The sequence below is a fragment of the Gorilla gorilla genome, chromosome 14 (assembly GCF_029281585.2).
Source record: "Gorilla gorilla gorilla isolate KB3781 chromosome 14, NHGRI_mGorGor1-v2.1_pri, whole genome shotgun sequence".
Taxonomy (NCBI): domain Eukaryota; kingdom Metazoa; phylum Chordata; class Mammalia; order Primates; family Hominidae; genus Gorilla; species Gorilla gorilla.
The window spans coordinates 56,124,013-56,140,322 of NC_073238.2; the positions used below are offsets into that span (position 1 = coordinate 56,124,013).

Consider the following 16,310-nt stretch of genomic DNA (forward strand, 5'->3'; position numbering starts at 1 on the left):
GGAATTTTGCTACGGGAGTGGTTTTTCCCAAAATGTTCATTATTTGGAGTTTTACTGCATTGTGTCTATAACAATAAAAAAGTGCCATTCTACTTGGTATAGAATCATGATTTTTCAGGATCTACACAACCCAGTTCAAAAGAAAGAAAAAGAATGAGATCGTTCCATCTTTACTGCTTAAGTCAGAGTGGAGTGTGTGTCTGTGTGTGATTTTTGTGACTCATACCCACCTTTGCAATACAGCAAGCGTGCCCGCATTCACCCGGTGAATGCCATCCAGCAGGACCAGCTTGCCTTCCAGAGCAGCATTCACAAGGGGTGAGGACCGCCAGGCAGTGTCTCCATTTGGAAGGGTGTATCTCTGCTGTAGCAGATCACGCGCTGTCATATCCTAAAACAAATCCCCACCACCCAACAAAGAACATGACGAATTAATTTTTAAGACATGCAAGGTAGCTTACATGGCTTTATAGAGTCACCTCCGTCTGAACTTAACATTCCATATAATAACAGAGAAGTCATCTTCTCCAATTCCCCAAAAGAAAGCTCTTCAGAAAGCTTTTTTTTGGTCATTTTAGGATTTTTCTCCATTACTCATTACATAATATAGTAAGAGTGAGAGGTTTTTTTCCCTTCTTTATATTTAGCATTTTCTTCCGCTTTTAAATGTTCGTTTACATAATGGCAGTAATTTCCACCTGAATAACAGAATTTAACTCAATCAGCTCTATCCCTGTGTTTTCGTATGCCAACTTTTATGGTGACCTAACGATCCATGTGTTGACTCAATTTTAAAATGAGAGATCATGCAAACTCAACATGCAGAGATGTTTATCAATAATGTGCATTTTCTAGCAGTTGATGAGTTTTCCTGAAAAGCTATGCTAGGACCATCACAATGACTCATTTTATTTAAAGAGGCTTGATAATGGAGGAAACTGAAGAGGACAGTCATCAGATGAGGTACAGGAATTGAGAAACAATAGCACAGCACTTACAAGCAATTTTTAAAAGCGCACACACAATGTGCTAACAATAAAATAGTGTAACAGACTTAAGCAAACTATTAATAGTTGTGGCATATAAAAGTTTATCTACTGTAAAAAACTGGAGCTATATAATATGAACAATTTTTTCTTACATGTGCTAATGTGGATAGTTTCTTTTCTATCACCTTCAGATACATTTTGTGCGACTTATAGCAAAGAAAAGTTAAACACATTAACAGTCATTTTTATCCAAATATTTAAAGTCTTCTGTAAATTCTTGGCTACACACTCCCAACTTTCAGCAGACAGAAAACTAATGAATTTGCTTTATATTCATAATGGCAATGAATCTGTATTGAAACCAAGATTAAAATTTAACTCTTAATTGTTTCTATCTTCTCACTATCAAGAAAGTACTGACTAAATGGCTATTATTAAAAATTCAAAAAAATAACAGATGCTGGCAAGGTTCTGCAGAAACAGGAACATTTTCACACTGTTGGTGGGAGTGTAAATTAGTTCAACCATTGTGGAAGACAGTGTGGCAATCCTCAAAGACCTAGAGGTAGAAATACCATTCAAGACAGCAATCCCATTACTGAGTATATACCCAAAGGGATATAAATCATTCTATTATAAAGATACATGCATGCATATGTTCACTGCAGCACTGTTCACAAGAGCAAAGACATGGAATCAACCTAAATGCCCATCAATGATAGACTGGTTTAAGAAAATGTGGTACATACACACCGTGGAATACTATGCAGCCATAAAAAGGAACTAGATCATGCCCTTTGCAGGGACATGGATGCAGCTAGAGGCCATTATTCTTAGCAAACTAACCCAGGAACAGAAAGCCAAATACCACGTGTTCTCACTTATAAGTGGAAGTTGAATGATGAGAATACATGCACACATGGTGGGGAACAACACACACTGGGGCCTGTCAGAGGGTGAGAGGAGGGAGGAGGGATAGCATCAGGAAGAACAGCTAATGGATGATGGGCTTAATACCTGGGTGATGGGATGATCTGTGCAGCAAACCACCATGGCACACGTTTACCTATGTAACAAACCTGCACATCCTGCACATGTACCTCTGAACTCAAAATAAAAGTTGGAAATTTTAAAAAGAGAAAGTACTGACTTAGGAAGTATGAATAGGCTTATTTTGAATCATAAAGACCTTTGAAAAACAGTAACATTCAAACTCAGCAAGTTCCCATAAACTTAAAAGGCTGGTTTTGACACATTGTCAAAATTTGTTCTTTTTAAATAACTTTATTTAATTCTTCAACTATGAATTCTAAATTATATGCAAATTATATGAGCAATATCACTCTCTTGATGCCAATGACAGTTATAACAACCAAGACTAAATTGATCACCATCATCCGTGTTTACTGAGACAGTCACGACATTCCTCATTTTTCCTGGGCCCAAGCAAAAGATTCATTCCCACTCATGCTTATGCTACAGAACACCAAAGGGATTGCTCTCAAGAACAGGACAAAATCAAAATAAGTGTCTGTGGGTCATTTTTATAGTCAAACTATGAAAAAAAATCAAATATTATATATGCATATACATGTGCGTATAAATATATATGTGTCTGTATATATATGTATGTATACAAATACATACAAACACACAGAATTTTTTTAAGTAAATATAAAAACAGATAAATTTAAAGAAAACTCCTGGTATGAATCATTCCAGAAAAATATTTGCCATAGAGTTACATCACACATTACCTTGGAAAAGTAAAAAAAGAAACAGAAAACACAGTTTAGCGCAGTGGTTCAAAATTAAAGATACATTATCAGAAACAGGTGGGGAACTTTTGAAACATATATAAACTTAAGCTCCACTACCCTGAAGATTCCGATTCATCAGGGCCAACATGGGGCCTACCATCTGTTTTTTATTAAACATTACATAGATGATTCTGATATGCCTCCCAGGTGGGAAACACTGCTTTAAAAGATATTAAATTAAAATTCATTTATCTATACCCTTCCTTGTTCTAATATGATGTGAGATTGCAAAAAGATATACAAAATGCACAACAAAATAACATAAATTAAAAGTAAAGTTAAAAATAAGAGAAAAAAGAGTAGGCTTTGTCTATTTTAAGCATTCCTATTGGAATTCAGAGAGGAGATGGCAGGATGAAGGCATTCAACTAATATCATACTTTCAAAGAAACTGATGGATGTTAATTTTGAAAATCACAGCTTCAGACTGAAAACAGCTGATATCCTGGCCCAATTAAGGTTAGGAGTCTTTTGCTTGGGCCCAGGAAAAGATGAGGAATGTCGTGACTTTAGCAGACATAAGAGGCTCAGACTCCTAAAAAGCTGAAGCTAAAAACTGGTAACATTTTTTTTTTTAATTTCAATAGAAAGAATTCCTCATTCTTATACCAACATATCTGAATCACCATTCTGTGCATGATATAAAAAAGCGCTATTTCATTTGGTTATGATTCCAAAGTATTTTTATATCTTATTAATTCACAGGATGTGTACAGTACTTACCTTATTCAAGTAAGTAAACATTTATACTAATAGAGATGATGAGAAAGACAACTAGTACATAGGGCTCTTCTTTTACAATCTAGTAGTTGGAGACTCCCTTACATTTGCTAAAGTAAAATGAATGATTATTTTTTGCTACACAATATGCAGCAGCAGATCAATATAGCTCACTGCTATAAATGCCAACCAAAGCTATAGACCAGAAATGTTCTTCCTCTTTTCAATCTTTGGAGGGATAGAACATGGGAAATACTTGATATTTCTTAGAAGACTAGCTCAGTTACATTTTATCACCTAAACTCTGTATACCATCATATTAGAAAGAGCCATTCTTCATTTTTAATAAACACACACATGCAGATAGACAGATGATAGATAGATAGATAGATAGATAGATAGATAGATAGATAGATAGATAGATAGATAGAGATTTTTAAAAAATATTTTGTAGAGACAAGTTCTCACTCTGTTGTCTAGTCTGGTCTTGAACTCCTGGCCTCCAGCAATCCTCACACTTCAGCCTCCCAAAGTGGCAAGATTACAGGTATGAGCCACTGCCAATTTCTAATAAACCTTTGCATCAAAATAAAAACCTTCCTAAGAGAAAGAAAAGCACTCCCTTTAATATAAGCTATTGGTTTTCATAATTAAGAACTTCTATTGAAAGACAAACATTTCAGCTTTTCCTTAAAGAGATAGTTGGCCCTACTTTCCCCAATATTAGTTATTATCAGAAGGTATTTTCAATCGTGTGAAAGTGCAAGGACACCAAAGCAAAACTAAACTTTCACAGAACAACTCAATCTAATCAAATCTAATTAATAAAACTTTTTCAGTATAGGCTGAATGGGGAAGTGATATGAACTAATTTCAGGTAATAAGCTAATGTTTAAACCAAAGTAACATCACTTTCAATGGTTTCTGTCTATAGAATATTTGGTTTGTAGTACCATGAAATTATTGTTTTAATATCTTTAACAGACACTGCATCATGGAGTTGTGAAAAATATATATCATTTCCTCATTCTTCCCATCTACATGCACATTGCTATTAGTAAGCAGAAATGCAAATTTCTTTTTAAAAGTGTGCTTATTCCATACGGGCATTTGGGAAACACCCTAATAAAAATCAAGAAAAATCAACATCCTTATTTTTGCATATATTTTTCTTATCCTGAAACTCTTGAACTTAAGAGAATAAAAATAGCACTAATGATATCATAGAACCTGATCCACTTCCTCTTTCTGCATTTCCTTAACATTTTTAAAATAACAGGACATGAAATTTAATTCCTTTAGGTCTACCACTGTCTAACCTTGAACACCTCACTTTCATTCAGATCCCTGGAAAACATCCATGTATCTCTTATCCATGTCAATTGGAATTATGTTCTTTTGATTTGTAACTGAGAAACTCTACTGAAAATAAAAACATCCTGTTAAAATGAGAAGCATAACTCAAGAAATGGATCAGAGAATATAAATTTGAACCTTAAAGCAATGATATGCTTTAAATGTTTTTAGTACCTTTAAATAATCTAAGCTAATTTTTTTGAGAATTCCCTTGAGAAATCCAGATACAGTCAATAGCTCAATAAAATAACTGTACAAAGTGGTTGTGTGTACAGTATCTAGAATATCATTAGAATTATTTTTCCAAGGCATAATGTCATTCAGAAAAAAATCTGAAAATATTATAGTACATTTTTAGTGTGTAAAGAAATTTGAGCTACCTCTCTTACTGATACTAAAGTAAAATTTTACATTATAATGCACATATAACTGTCTTATAGGAAATTAAATTGATTGTAGCAAAAGTAGAATATCAAAGTACATACAGAGTATGACTTCAACCAGGTTTAAAAAATACGCATTTCTACCACATATATAAACCCAAGAGTTTCAGAAAGTATTTAAGTTGACTTGCAAAAATATGCTTAATATAATGTATTATAAAATTAAACATAAGTGGACAAGGAAAACTAAACAAGGAAAGATGAAACTAAGGAAAAAATAATATGCAAAATATATCTGAACAGTCTAAAATTTGAATCTAATCTAATATCCAACATAAAGAGTGACACTAAAAAAAAAGTTACAGGTGTTCCTGTATTAGTTTGCTGAGAATGATGGTTTCCAGCTTCATCCATGTCCCTGCAAAGGACGTGAACTCATCCTTTCTTATGGCTGCAGAGTATTCCATGGTGTTTTTGTGACAAATTTTCTTTATCCAGTCTATCATTGATGGGCATTTGGGTTGCTTCCAAGTCTTTGCTATTGTGAATAGTACTGCAATAAATATACGTGTGCATGTGTCTTTATCGTAGAATGATTTATAATCCTTTGGTTATATACTCAGTAATGGGACTGCTGGGTCAAATGGTATTTCTGGTACTAGATCCTTGAGGAATTGCCACACTGGCTTCCACAATGGTTGAACTAACTTACACTCCCACCAACAGTGTTAAAGCATTCCCATTTCTCCACATCCTCTCCAGCATCTGTTGTTTCCTGACTTTTTAATGATCACCATTCTAACTGGCATGAGATAGTATCTCATTGTGGTTTTGATTTGCATTTCTGTAATGACCGGTGATGATGAGCTTTTTTTCATATGTCTGTTGGCTGCATAAATGTCTTCTTTTGAAAAGTGACTGTTCATATCCTTCGCCCACTGTTTGATGGGGTTTTTTCTTGTAAAGCTGTTTAAGTTCCTTGTAGATTCTTGTTTAAGAATCTTGTTAAGATATTGTTAAGATATTGTTTAAGTTCCTTGTAGATTTGTTTAAGTTCCTTGTAGATTTGTCAGATGAATGGATTGCAAAAATTTTCTCCCATTCTGTAGGTTGGCTGTTCACTCTGATGATAGTTTCTTTTGCTGTGCAGAAGCTCTTTAGTTTAGATCCTATTTGTCAATTTTGGCTTTTGTTGCCATTCCTTTTGGTGTTTTAGTCATGAAGTCTTTGCCCATGCCTATGTCCTGAATGGTATTACTGAGGTTTTCTTCTAGGGTTTTAGTTTCTAGTTTTCCTAGCACCATTTATTAAATAGGGAATCCTTTCCCTATTGTTTGTTTTTGTCAGGTTTGTCAAAGATCAGATGGTTGTACATGTGTGGTGTTATATCTGAGGCATCTGTTCTGTTCCATTGGCCTATATCTCTGTTTTGGTTACTGTAGACTTGTAGTACAGTTTGAAGTCAGGTAGCATGATGCCTCCAGCTTTGTTCTTTTTCCTTAGGATTGTCTTGGCTATACGGGCTCTTTTTTGGTTCCACATGAAATTTAAAGTAGTTTTTTCTAATTCTGTGAAGAAAGACAATGGTAGCTTGATGGGGATAGCATTGAATGTATAAATTACTTTGGGCAGTATGGCCATTTTCATGATATTGATTTTTCCTATCCATGAGCATGGAGTTTTTCCATTTGCTTGTGTCCTCTCTGATTTCCTTGAGCAGTGGTTTGTAGCTCTCCTTGAAGAGGTCCTTCACATCATTTGTAAGTTGTATTCCTAAGTATTTTATTATCTTTGTAGTAATTGCGAATGGGAGTTCACTCCCATTCTGTTTGTCTATTATTGGTGTGTAGGAATGCTTGTGATTTTTGCACATTGACTTTGTATCCCAAACACCGCATGTTCTCACTCACAAGTGGGAGTTGAATGAGACCACATGGACACAGGGAGGAGAATATCACACACTGGGGCCTGTCTGGGGATGGCAGGGCTAGAGGAGGGATAGCATTAGGAAAAATACCTAACATAGGTGACGGGTTGGTTGATGGGTGCAGCAAACCACCATGGTACATGTATACTTATGTAACAAACCTGCACGTTCTGCACATGTATCCCAGAACTTAAAGTATTAAAAAAAAAAAAAAAGTTACAGGTGGTAGCCCATGCTTGTAATTCTAGCACTTTGGGAAGCTAAGGTGGGCTGATTGCTTGAGCTCAGGAGTTCAAGGCCAGCCTGGGCAACATGGCGAAACCCCATCGCTACAAAAACTACAAAAAATTTGCCAGGTGTGGTGGTGCACACCTGTAGTCCCAGCTACTTGGGGAGCTGAGGCACAAGGATCACTTGAGGCCGGGAGGTGGAGGCTGCAGTGAGCCAAGATTGCACCATTGCACTCTAGCCTGGGTGACAAAGTGAGACCGTCTCAAAAAAAAAAAGGTACATAACTCATAATGATCACAACATCAACACCAATCAGAAGCAGCACCACAATTCTTGATAATAAAATTGAGAAAAATTTGTTTCATGGGTCAGGTCATCCTATAGAGAACAACATGTTAAAGAGTTAAAAATAGAAGTAATAATAATTATTACAGCTAATCCTTATGGAAAGCCTAACAAGTGCCAGGTACTTTGCATATGTTAACTCATGTAATCCTTATAACCTTAAGAGCCATGTACAATTATATTCTTCATTTTACAGAGAAGAAAACAGGTATGAAGAGGTCAGTTTACCCAATCAAGGACACACAGCTAGCAGGCAGAGGAGCCAGATTGTCCTCAAGTATATTATGACAATGAACACAGCAATAAATTTCACTAAAAGAAATTCCATAAGGAAAGAGCTGGATTGGATTAATCAATCCATGAATAGATTGCAGAGTTAATATAGGAATATACCAGTAACACACCTCTCAGGCTAGCTTCACAAATTAACTTCTAATAAGTCTCAATCATCTTCTTTGGGAAGAGTTAAAAAGTGTGACTATGATGCTAACCACTCCCCAAACAGACCCCAAATACAGCTAGTCTTTATTGTTGTTTTAAAATTTATTTCAAAACATATAAAAAAGATTGAAATAAAAATGCTTTAGTTAAAAGTAAGTACATCTCTAAGTAGATATGATTCTTCATTCTCATTTCTGAATTAAAAATATAAACAGTAGACATTTAATATTTTTTCAATTGGGGTAAATAAGCACTAACAATGATTTTGTTTTCCAAAGGAAACTAGCTGAATTTCTGTAGGCTTTCCAGGTCTACCTCAAATGAGTTTTACTTATTAAGCAATACTTATTATACCAGGAAAATACCATACCAGTAGTATAAACAAGAAGAAAATCTGGGATTATGTGAATAAAAGAATATACCAAGAATAAGCCATTGACTTTGCAATACAGTATTAACTATGCCCACACCTATTAGTGGCAGTAGAATGCTACATAAATATTGTATAAACATACAATGTTATTAATTTTTAGGTCCTGAAATAGAAATGAAGCCATTATTTCCGGAATCTAAGCATGCTCAGTGAACAGAACACAGGCATGCTGCCAACATTCCTCAGTGTCATTTATGTTTGATCTCAAAAAGGCCTCTCATTTTACATATATTGTAAAATTATTTGTAAACTCTTCCATCCTTCTCCCTCAAGTTCCTCTTTTAAAGAACTATTTTTAACCTGTAGCACATAAAATTAACTCCCTTTTATGTACAGGATGCGATGTTGACGTTACAAGCCTACTATGTTGATTTCAGTTACTCTGCTGTCAATGGGGAAAAGTTGATTTTGCAGTTGTATGTGTGGTAAGCACTGGAATCTATTTCAAGATGATCTGCTTTAGTTAAAGATTCATACTATGAACACAGAATAAATTTCTCTCATTGAAGATAACCAGAAGTCAAACCCACTATGTTGCTAACAACTGATTCAACTAAAGGACATCTTAATAAAGATGCAAAATTAAATACAAATGTAAGGTCAGTATAGGTGCAGATAATACAGTTATGTACTCAATCAAGATACACAACCAAATACCCTCATTTTATCCTTCCTATACTACAAAGGCTAGAAAACTAGAAACATCATTTCTTAAAGTCTGTGCAGCTAGAGTTCTATTCATGAACCAGGTTCCACCAAGCATTCTCATGTACAAGAGACTGGGAAAATGGCAGTCAACAATGGGAGTAAGGGAGCAGCCAGCACAAAGAAAACTGCTCTTCTAGGGCATCAGTGGCTAAATTCCTCCTGGTACTACCATTCCTTACTGGGTAAAATGTAAATTGCATTCCCTGTTCCTCCCAGAAATTTTGTAAATTAGCTAACACTCTGTAAATAATATCTTTTCATTTTAGAGACTGAGTACTATTGTTCACCAGAAAGCCAGAACTTAAGGATGATGATATTTAAAAAGTAAATCAACTTGTTAAAGATTGTAAAGAAAATATTGACAACTAAGTACATTAAGAAGGATAAGAAGAGTTTCACAAGGCAAGAAGCAGAGATGCAATAGACTAAAACCCCAGCATATACAAACTAAAGAGTCATATTTTATTCAAATAGTACTACAAACTTTGTTGCATTTTATCACAAATGTTAGACTCCCTTAGAAAAACAGGTGTGAAAGTAGCAATAAATTCTAGTTTAAGTATCTGCAATAAGCTAAACACCTAAATCAAGAAGTTAGAAAAACTTCAAATCAACAATCTAATCTAACATCACAGCTAGAGGAACTAGAAAAACAAGAATAACCTAACTCCAAAGCTAGCAGAACAAAAGAAATAACTAAAATCAGAGCAGAACTGAATAAAACTGAGACTGAAAAATCCATACAAAGGATCAACTAACCCAAAATTTGGTTATCTGAAAGGATAAACAAGATAGACCACTAGTGAAATTAACAAAAAAAGGGAGAAGATCCAAATAAGCACAATCAGAAATGACAAAGGTAACATTACAACCGATCCTACAGAAATACAGATCATCATCAATGACTGTTATGAACACCTCTCTGCACACAACTAGAAAATCTAGAGGAAATGGATAAATTCCTGGAAACACACAACCTCCCAAGACTGAATTGGGAAGAAACTGAAACCCGAAACAGACCAATATCAAGTTCTGAAATTGAATCAGTAATAAAAAACTTACCAAAAAAACACAACCCTGGACCAGATGGATTCACAGCTGAATTCTACCAGACATCAAAAAAGAGCTGGTACCAATTCTACTGAAACTATTCAACACAACTGAGGAATAAGGACTCCTCTCTAACTTGTTCTACAAAGCTAGCATCATTCTGATACCAAAATCTGGCAAAGACATAACAAAGAAAGTTAAATATAGGCCAATACCCTTGAGGAACATGGACACAAAAATCCTCAACAAAATACTAGCAAAACATATCCAGTAGCAAATAAAAGTTAATTCACCACGGTCAGGTAGGCTTTATTCCTGGGACACAGAGTGGGTTCAACATATGCAAATCAATAAATATGATTACCACATAAACAGAATTAAAAGCAAAAGCCATTTTGATCATCTCAGTAGACACAGAAAAAGCTTCCGATAAAATCCAACATCCATTTATGATAAAAACCCTCAACAACCTAGGCACTGAAGGAACATACATCAAAATAATATAATAAGAGCCAGCTATGACAAACCCACAGGCAACATCACACTGAATGGGCAAAAGCTGGAAGCATTCCCCTTAACAACTGAACAAGACAAGGATGCCCACTCTCATAACTCCTATGCAACATAGTACTAGAAGTCCTAGCCAGAGCAATCAGGCAAGACAAAGAAATAAAAGGCATCCATATAGGAAGATAGGAAATCAAACTATTTCTCTTCCCACATGATACGATTCTATACCTAGAAAACCCACAGACTCCCTCAAAATGCTGCTAGAACAGATGTCAGTAAAATTTCAGGATACAAAACCAATGAACAAAAATCAGTAGCATTCCTACATACCAATAACATTCAACATTGAATGGATACACCAATAACATTCAACATTTAATGGATACACCAATACATTCAAGCTGAATGTGTCAGGAACACATTCCTATTTACAATAGCTGCAAAAAAAAAAAAGTTAAATAAAATACCTAGGAATACATGTAAAAAAGGAGGTGAAAGATCTCTACAAGGAGAACTATAAAACACTGCTGAAAAAAATCACCGATGACAAAAACTAACAGAAAAACATTGCATGCTCATGGATTAGAAGAATAAATATCGTTAAAATGGCCGTACTGCCCAAAGCAATTTACAGATTCAATGCTATTCCTATCAAACTCTCAATGTCATTTGCCACACAAATAGAAAAAATTATTTTAAAATTCATATGGAACCAAAAAAGGCCCAAATAGCCACAGCAATCCTAAGCAAAAAGAACAAAGCCAGGGGCATCACATTACATGACTTCATGAAAAGATACTTCTCAAAAGACATACAAGTGGCCAAAAAATATATGAAAAAATGCTCAACATCACTAATCATTAGAGAAATGCCAATCAAAACAACGAGATACCCTCTCACATCAGTTAGAATGGCTATTACCTCTCACATCAGTTAGAATGGCTATTATGAAAAAGTCAAAAAATAACAAATGCTGGCGAGATTGTGGAAAAAAGGAAACACACACTGTTTGTGGGAATGTTAGTTCAGCCACTGTGGAAAGCAGTTTGAAGATTTCTCAAAGAACTTAGAGCTATCTTCATTCGACCCAGCAATCCTATTACTGGGTATATGCCCAAAGGAAAATAAATAGTTCCACCAAAAAGACACATGCACATGTATGTTTACTGCAGTACTATTCACAACAGCAAAGACATGGAAGCAAACTAGATGCACATCAATGGTGAATTGGATAAAGAAAATGTAATACATATACACCATTAAATAATATGCAGCCATAAAATAGAATGAAATCACATCCTCTGCAGCAACATGGATGGAGCTGGAAGACATTATAAGCAAACTAACGTAGAAACAGAAAACCAAATACCACATGTTCTCACTCACTCATGATGTTCTCACCCACTCAAGTGGGATCTAAACATTGAGTACACACTGACATAGAGATGGGAACAATAGACAATGGGGACTACTGAGTGGGAGGGAAGAAGTGAAGGGTGAGGGCTGAAAAATAACTGTTGGGTACTATGCTACCTGGGTGATACGACCATTCATACCCCAAACCACAGCATAACACAATATACTCATGTAACAAACCTGCACACGTACTTCCTGAATCTAAAATAAAAGTTGAAATTAAAAATAAATTAAATATCTGCAATAATATTTGCCTCATAATAAGCTTTTTAGTTCTTTTTTTCTTTTTAAGAGACAGGTCTCCCTACATTGTCCTGGCTAACTATTCATAAGTGCTAATAGTGTACCACAGTGTTGAATTCCTGAGCTCTAGTGATCCATCCGCCCAAGTAGGTGGGAATACAGGTGTGTGCCACTGTGCTCAGCTTATAATAAATTAGTTTCTAAAAGCAAGTAACAAAATATGAAATCAAGATTGGTGTAATTATGAATTACCTGTTTGGTATTCAATAAAGACACCTGGAGCAGATACTGCATTTGACCACCCTCAACACCACTCAGATCCCTGTTAGTCAGCCACATGAGGGGTAACACATGTGAAAGGATGGCTACAAAGTGAGGAAGGCTGGGATTCAATTCCACTTCTGCAACTTCCTTATTATGTGATAAATGAGTGAAATGAGTAAAATATCTTTAGAATTAAATGAGATAATGCCTGGCACCTAATGGTTATTTAATAAATGACAGCTAAATCTGAATCAAGTGAAGAAACAAACTATAAATATGTTAAAATTTAAATATAACAATAAGTCTCAGTTCACAATTCAGGACAGTAATAGAAGTGATATGACAATGCTGCACACAATTAAATGACAGAAAATTCCTATCTTAGAATTTAAAATAAAGTTAATATTGAAGCAGGTAAAAATAGTAAAGAAAAGCTGACAACAGAGGTCATTTACAAATAATCTAAAATTTTCAGGCTAGGCACGGTGGCTCACGCCTGTAATCCCAGCACTTTGGGAGGCCAAGGTAGGCGGATCACCTGAGGCCAGGAGTTCAAGACCAGCCTGGCCAACATGTTGAAACCCCGTCTCTACTAAAAATTAGCCAGGTGTGGTGGTGCACACCTGTAATCCCAGCTACTCGGGAGGCTGAAGCAGGAGAATTGCTTGAACTCTGCAGGCAGAGGTTGCAGTGAGCCGAGATCATGCCACTGCACTCCAGCCTGGATGACACAGCAAGATTATGTCTCAAAAAATTAATTAAATAATCTAAAATTTCCACAATTTATTCATTCAAATATATATTGAATATATATATGAAGAGAGAAAGAGAGAGAACCAGCCTACTGCTTGCAAATCACCGTTTCAGGTGCTGAGAATTCAGTAGTGAAAAAAATAAACATGGATCTTACACTCCAGTGGGAATGAACAAAAATAGATAAAGGAAAGGAGACAGGAGGAGAAGGAAGGAATAGAAGGACACAAATAAGAAAATACCACATAGTAGTTGGTACTACACAGAAAATATCAGATAATATGATGGCAAATAACTCAGTGCATCAAAAACGCTTTCTCTACAGATATTCAAGTCGAGATTTCAAAGTCAAGAGGCCACGTGAAGATCAGGCAAGAATATTCCAGTCTGATCACACAGCCTGTGAAAATGCCCCGTAGCAGAAAGAAGCCAGACAGATTTAAGGGATTAAAAGTACCCAGTGAGACTGAAACATATCAGTAGAAGGTCCAGCAGGAAGGGAGAAGGCTGAAGAGGTAGGCATGGATTGGGTCACATAGCGCAGTGGTTCTTAACCCTGGCTGCTGGTTATAATTGAAAAATACTGGTCCCACCTCCCATCAATTACTTTAGACTCTCTGGTGGTAGAGCCTGGACACTGGAAGTTTTTCAAAGATCCTTGAGTGGTTCTAATGGGTAACCTCATTAATGGAAGACTCATATGCCAGGGTAAAGTGTCTTTATTTTATTCTAAGTATGATGGGAGGCCACTGACAGATTCTAATCAGGGAAATGAAAAGATCTGATTTACATTTTTAAGAGATCACTCTACAACTTTAGTGAACAGAATATGGAATGCAACATACTCTAACTACATATCTATAAATGTTCAAATGACAAAACTGACGAGTTCTTAAAAACTCTATAAAGTAAAACTCCATATGCCAAATGCATTTTCCACCAAAGGCTCAATAATGGGCCCAAGAATAGTGGGTTAGAATTTTTGGAAATGTTCATGGTTACAGTAGATCCTGCAAAAAACAAATGATGGAATATTGACAACTGGCTATAAGGGGTGAGGGTGATGGGGAGAAGGCTAAGAAATGTGCCATGTTCCAGTACTTGACAACTCTTTTGATTGACAATGCATCCCTTTTGGCACCTTCCTCACAAAACTAAAGCTGCCTTTTCTGAATTGCTACTCCATGGAAGACACTGTGCAGCAGGAAGCCAAACATTTGTTCACTAGCTGGGAAACAGAAAAGAATCCAATGGATTCAGGGAGAGTTACTAAAAAGAAATGAGGAGCCTCTCACTTGAAGCAACATAGAAAAAGGCTTGCTAAGATTAAAGAAATGTGCTGGTTGAACTCTCAGGGTGATATGGCTTGGCTGTGTCCCCACCCAAATCTCACCTCGAATTATAATCCCCATAATCCCCATGTGTCATGGGCGGAACCAGGTGGAGATGACTGGATCATGGGGGTGGTTTCCCCTATGCTGTTCTTGTGATAGTGAGTGAGTTCTCATGAGATATGATGGTTTTATAAGCATCTGGCATTTCCCCTGCTTGCACTCAACTCCCTCCTGCCACCTAGTGAAGGTGCCTGCTTCTCCTTTGCCTTCTGCCATGATGTTAAGTTTTCTGAGGCTTCCCCAGCAATGTAGATCTGTGAGTCAATTAAACCTCTTTCCTTTAAAATTAACTAGTCTTGGGTATTTCTTCATAGCACTGTAAGAACAGACTAATACACAGGGCAGCCTTCCCACCTATGTGATAGCATAGTGACTATCATTCCTCTCCTGCAGGGGCTCCCTGTCTGCAGCTACCTAAATCTGGGAGAGCTTAAGGGAGCTACTAGAAATAAACATGAAGCATCAGAGGAGCTAGGCTGGCTAAGGCCCCTCTTTAAATTGTTAACCTTTTAACAGCAGTCAATAGAGTGTAAAATCAGGATTTTAGCAGCTTCTACCAAGTCAAATCCCAAGATACTTCAACTCCACATTCCTGGAGGCATGAGTTGAGCTCTGTAAAAGATTGCCTTTTCCTTCTCTGTTATTTTTGGCTCTATCTCTATGGTTCTGCCAAATGGCTTCCACTTCAAACAGCCTTGTTTCTAACTATGAGACTGGCTTTAAAATCAGCAATAAAGTTCTACGCATTCAGAAAGTGATGTGGATCCTGAAAAACTGGGGTTTTCTTTAATAGGGGAAGAATACAAAACTAAGCATTTAGGAATCATAAAAGGCAACTAGGTCATAAAACTGAAAAGCATATATTTACTTTTCATTTCCAGGAAAAAAAAATATGTTCACAAAATATATTCTACTTGCAAATATTTGTAAATTTTAAAATCAAATCAAAGTTATGCCCTTCATTATTTTCTTTTTCAATATATTTCCCACAAGGATGGATCATAAGGATATATAGATATATCTATAAGATATGTAACTTCATCACTAATGTCACTAACCTCTGGCAAACTCCTCACATTTGCAGTGGTCTTCAATGACTATAAAATCCTGAGGACTCTTAAAAGATTTCCCTAAGACTCCTAATCAAAATTACTGTAAAGTACATTGAAAACAGAAGTGCATAGATCAGGCACGGTGGCTCATGCCTGTAATCCCAGCACTTTGGGAGGCCGAGGCCGGTGGATCATGAGGTCAGGAGTTCAAGACCAGCCTGACCGATATGGTGAAACCCTGTCTCTACTAAAAATACAAAAAGTAGCTGGGCACG

The 16,310-nt window shown here is 36.1% G+C and overlaps 1 protein-coding gene across 2 annotated transcripts in view; it reads right to left on the reverse strand.

The window, feature by feature from the left end:
• VWA8 (von Willebrand factor A domain containing 8) overlaps nucleotides 1–16,310 on the reverse strand; it is a 391,686-nt gene that overhangs the window by 265,113 nt on the left and 110,263 nt on the right. For both annotated transcript variants that reach the window (XM_031001353.3, XM_055360043.2), the window contains one exon: nucleotides 231–391. In XM_031001353.3, coding sequence (XP_030857213.3) covers nucleotides 231–391 — 161 coding nt within the window. The remainder of the gene's footprint in view (nucleotides 1–230; nucleotides 392–16,310) is intronic.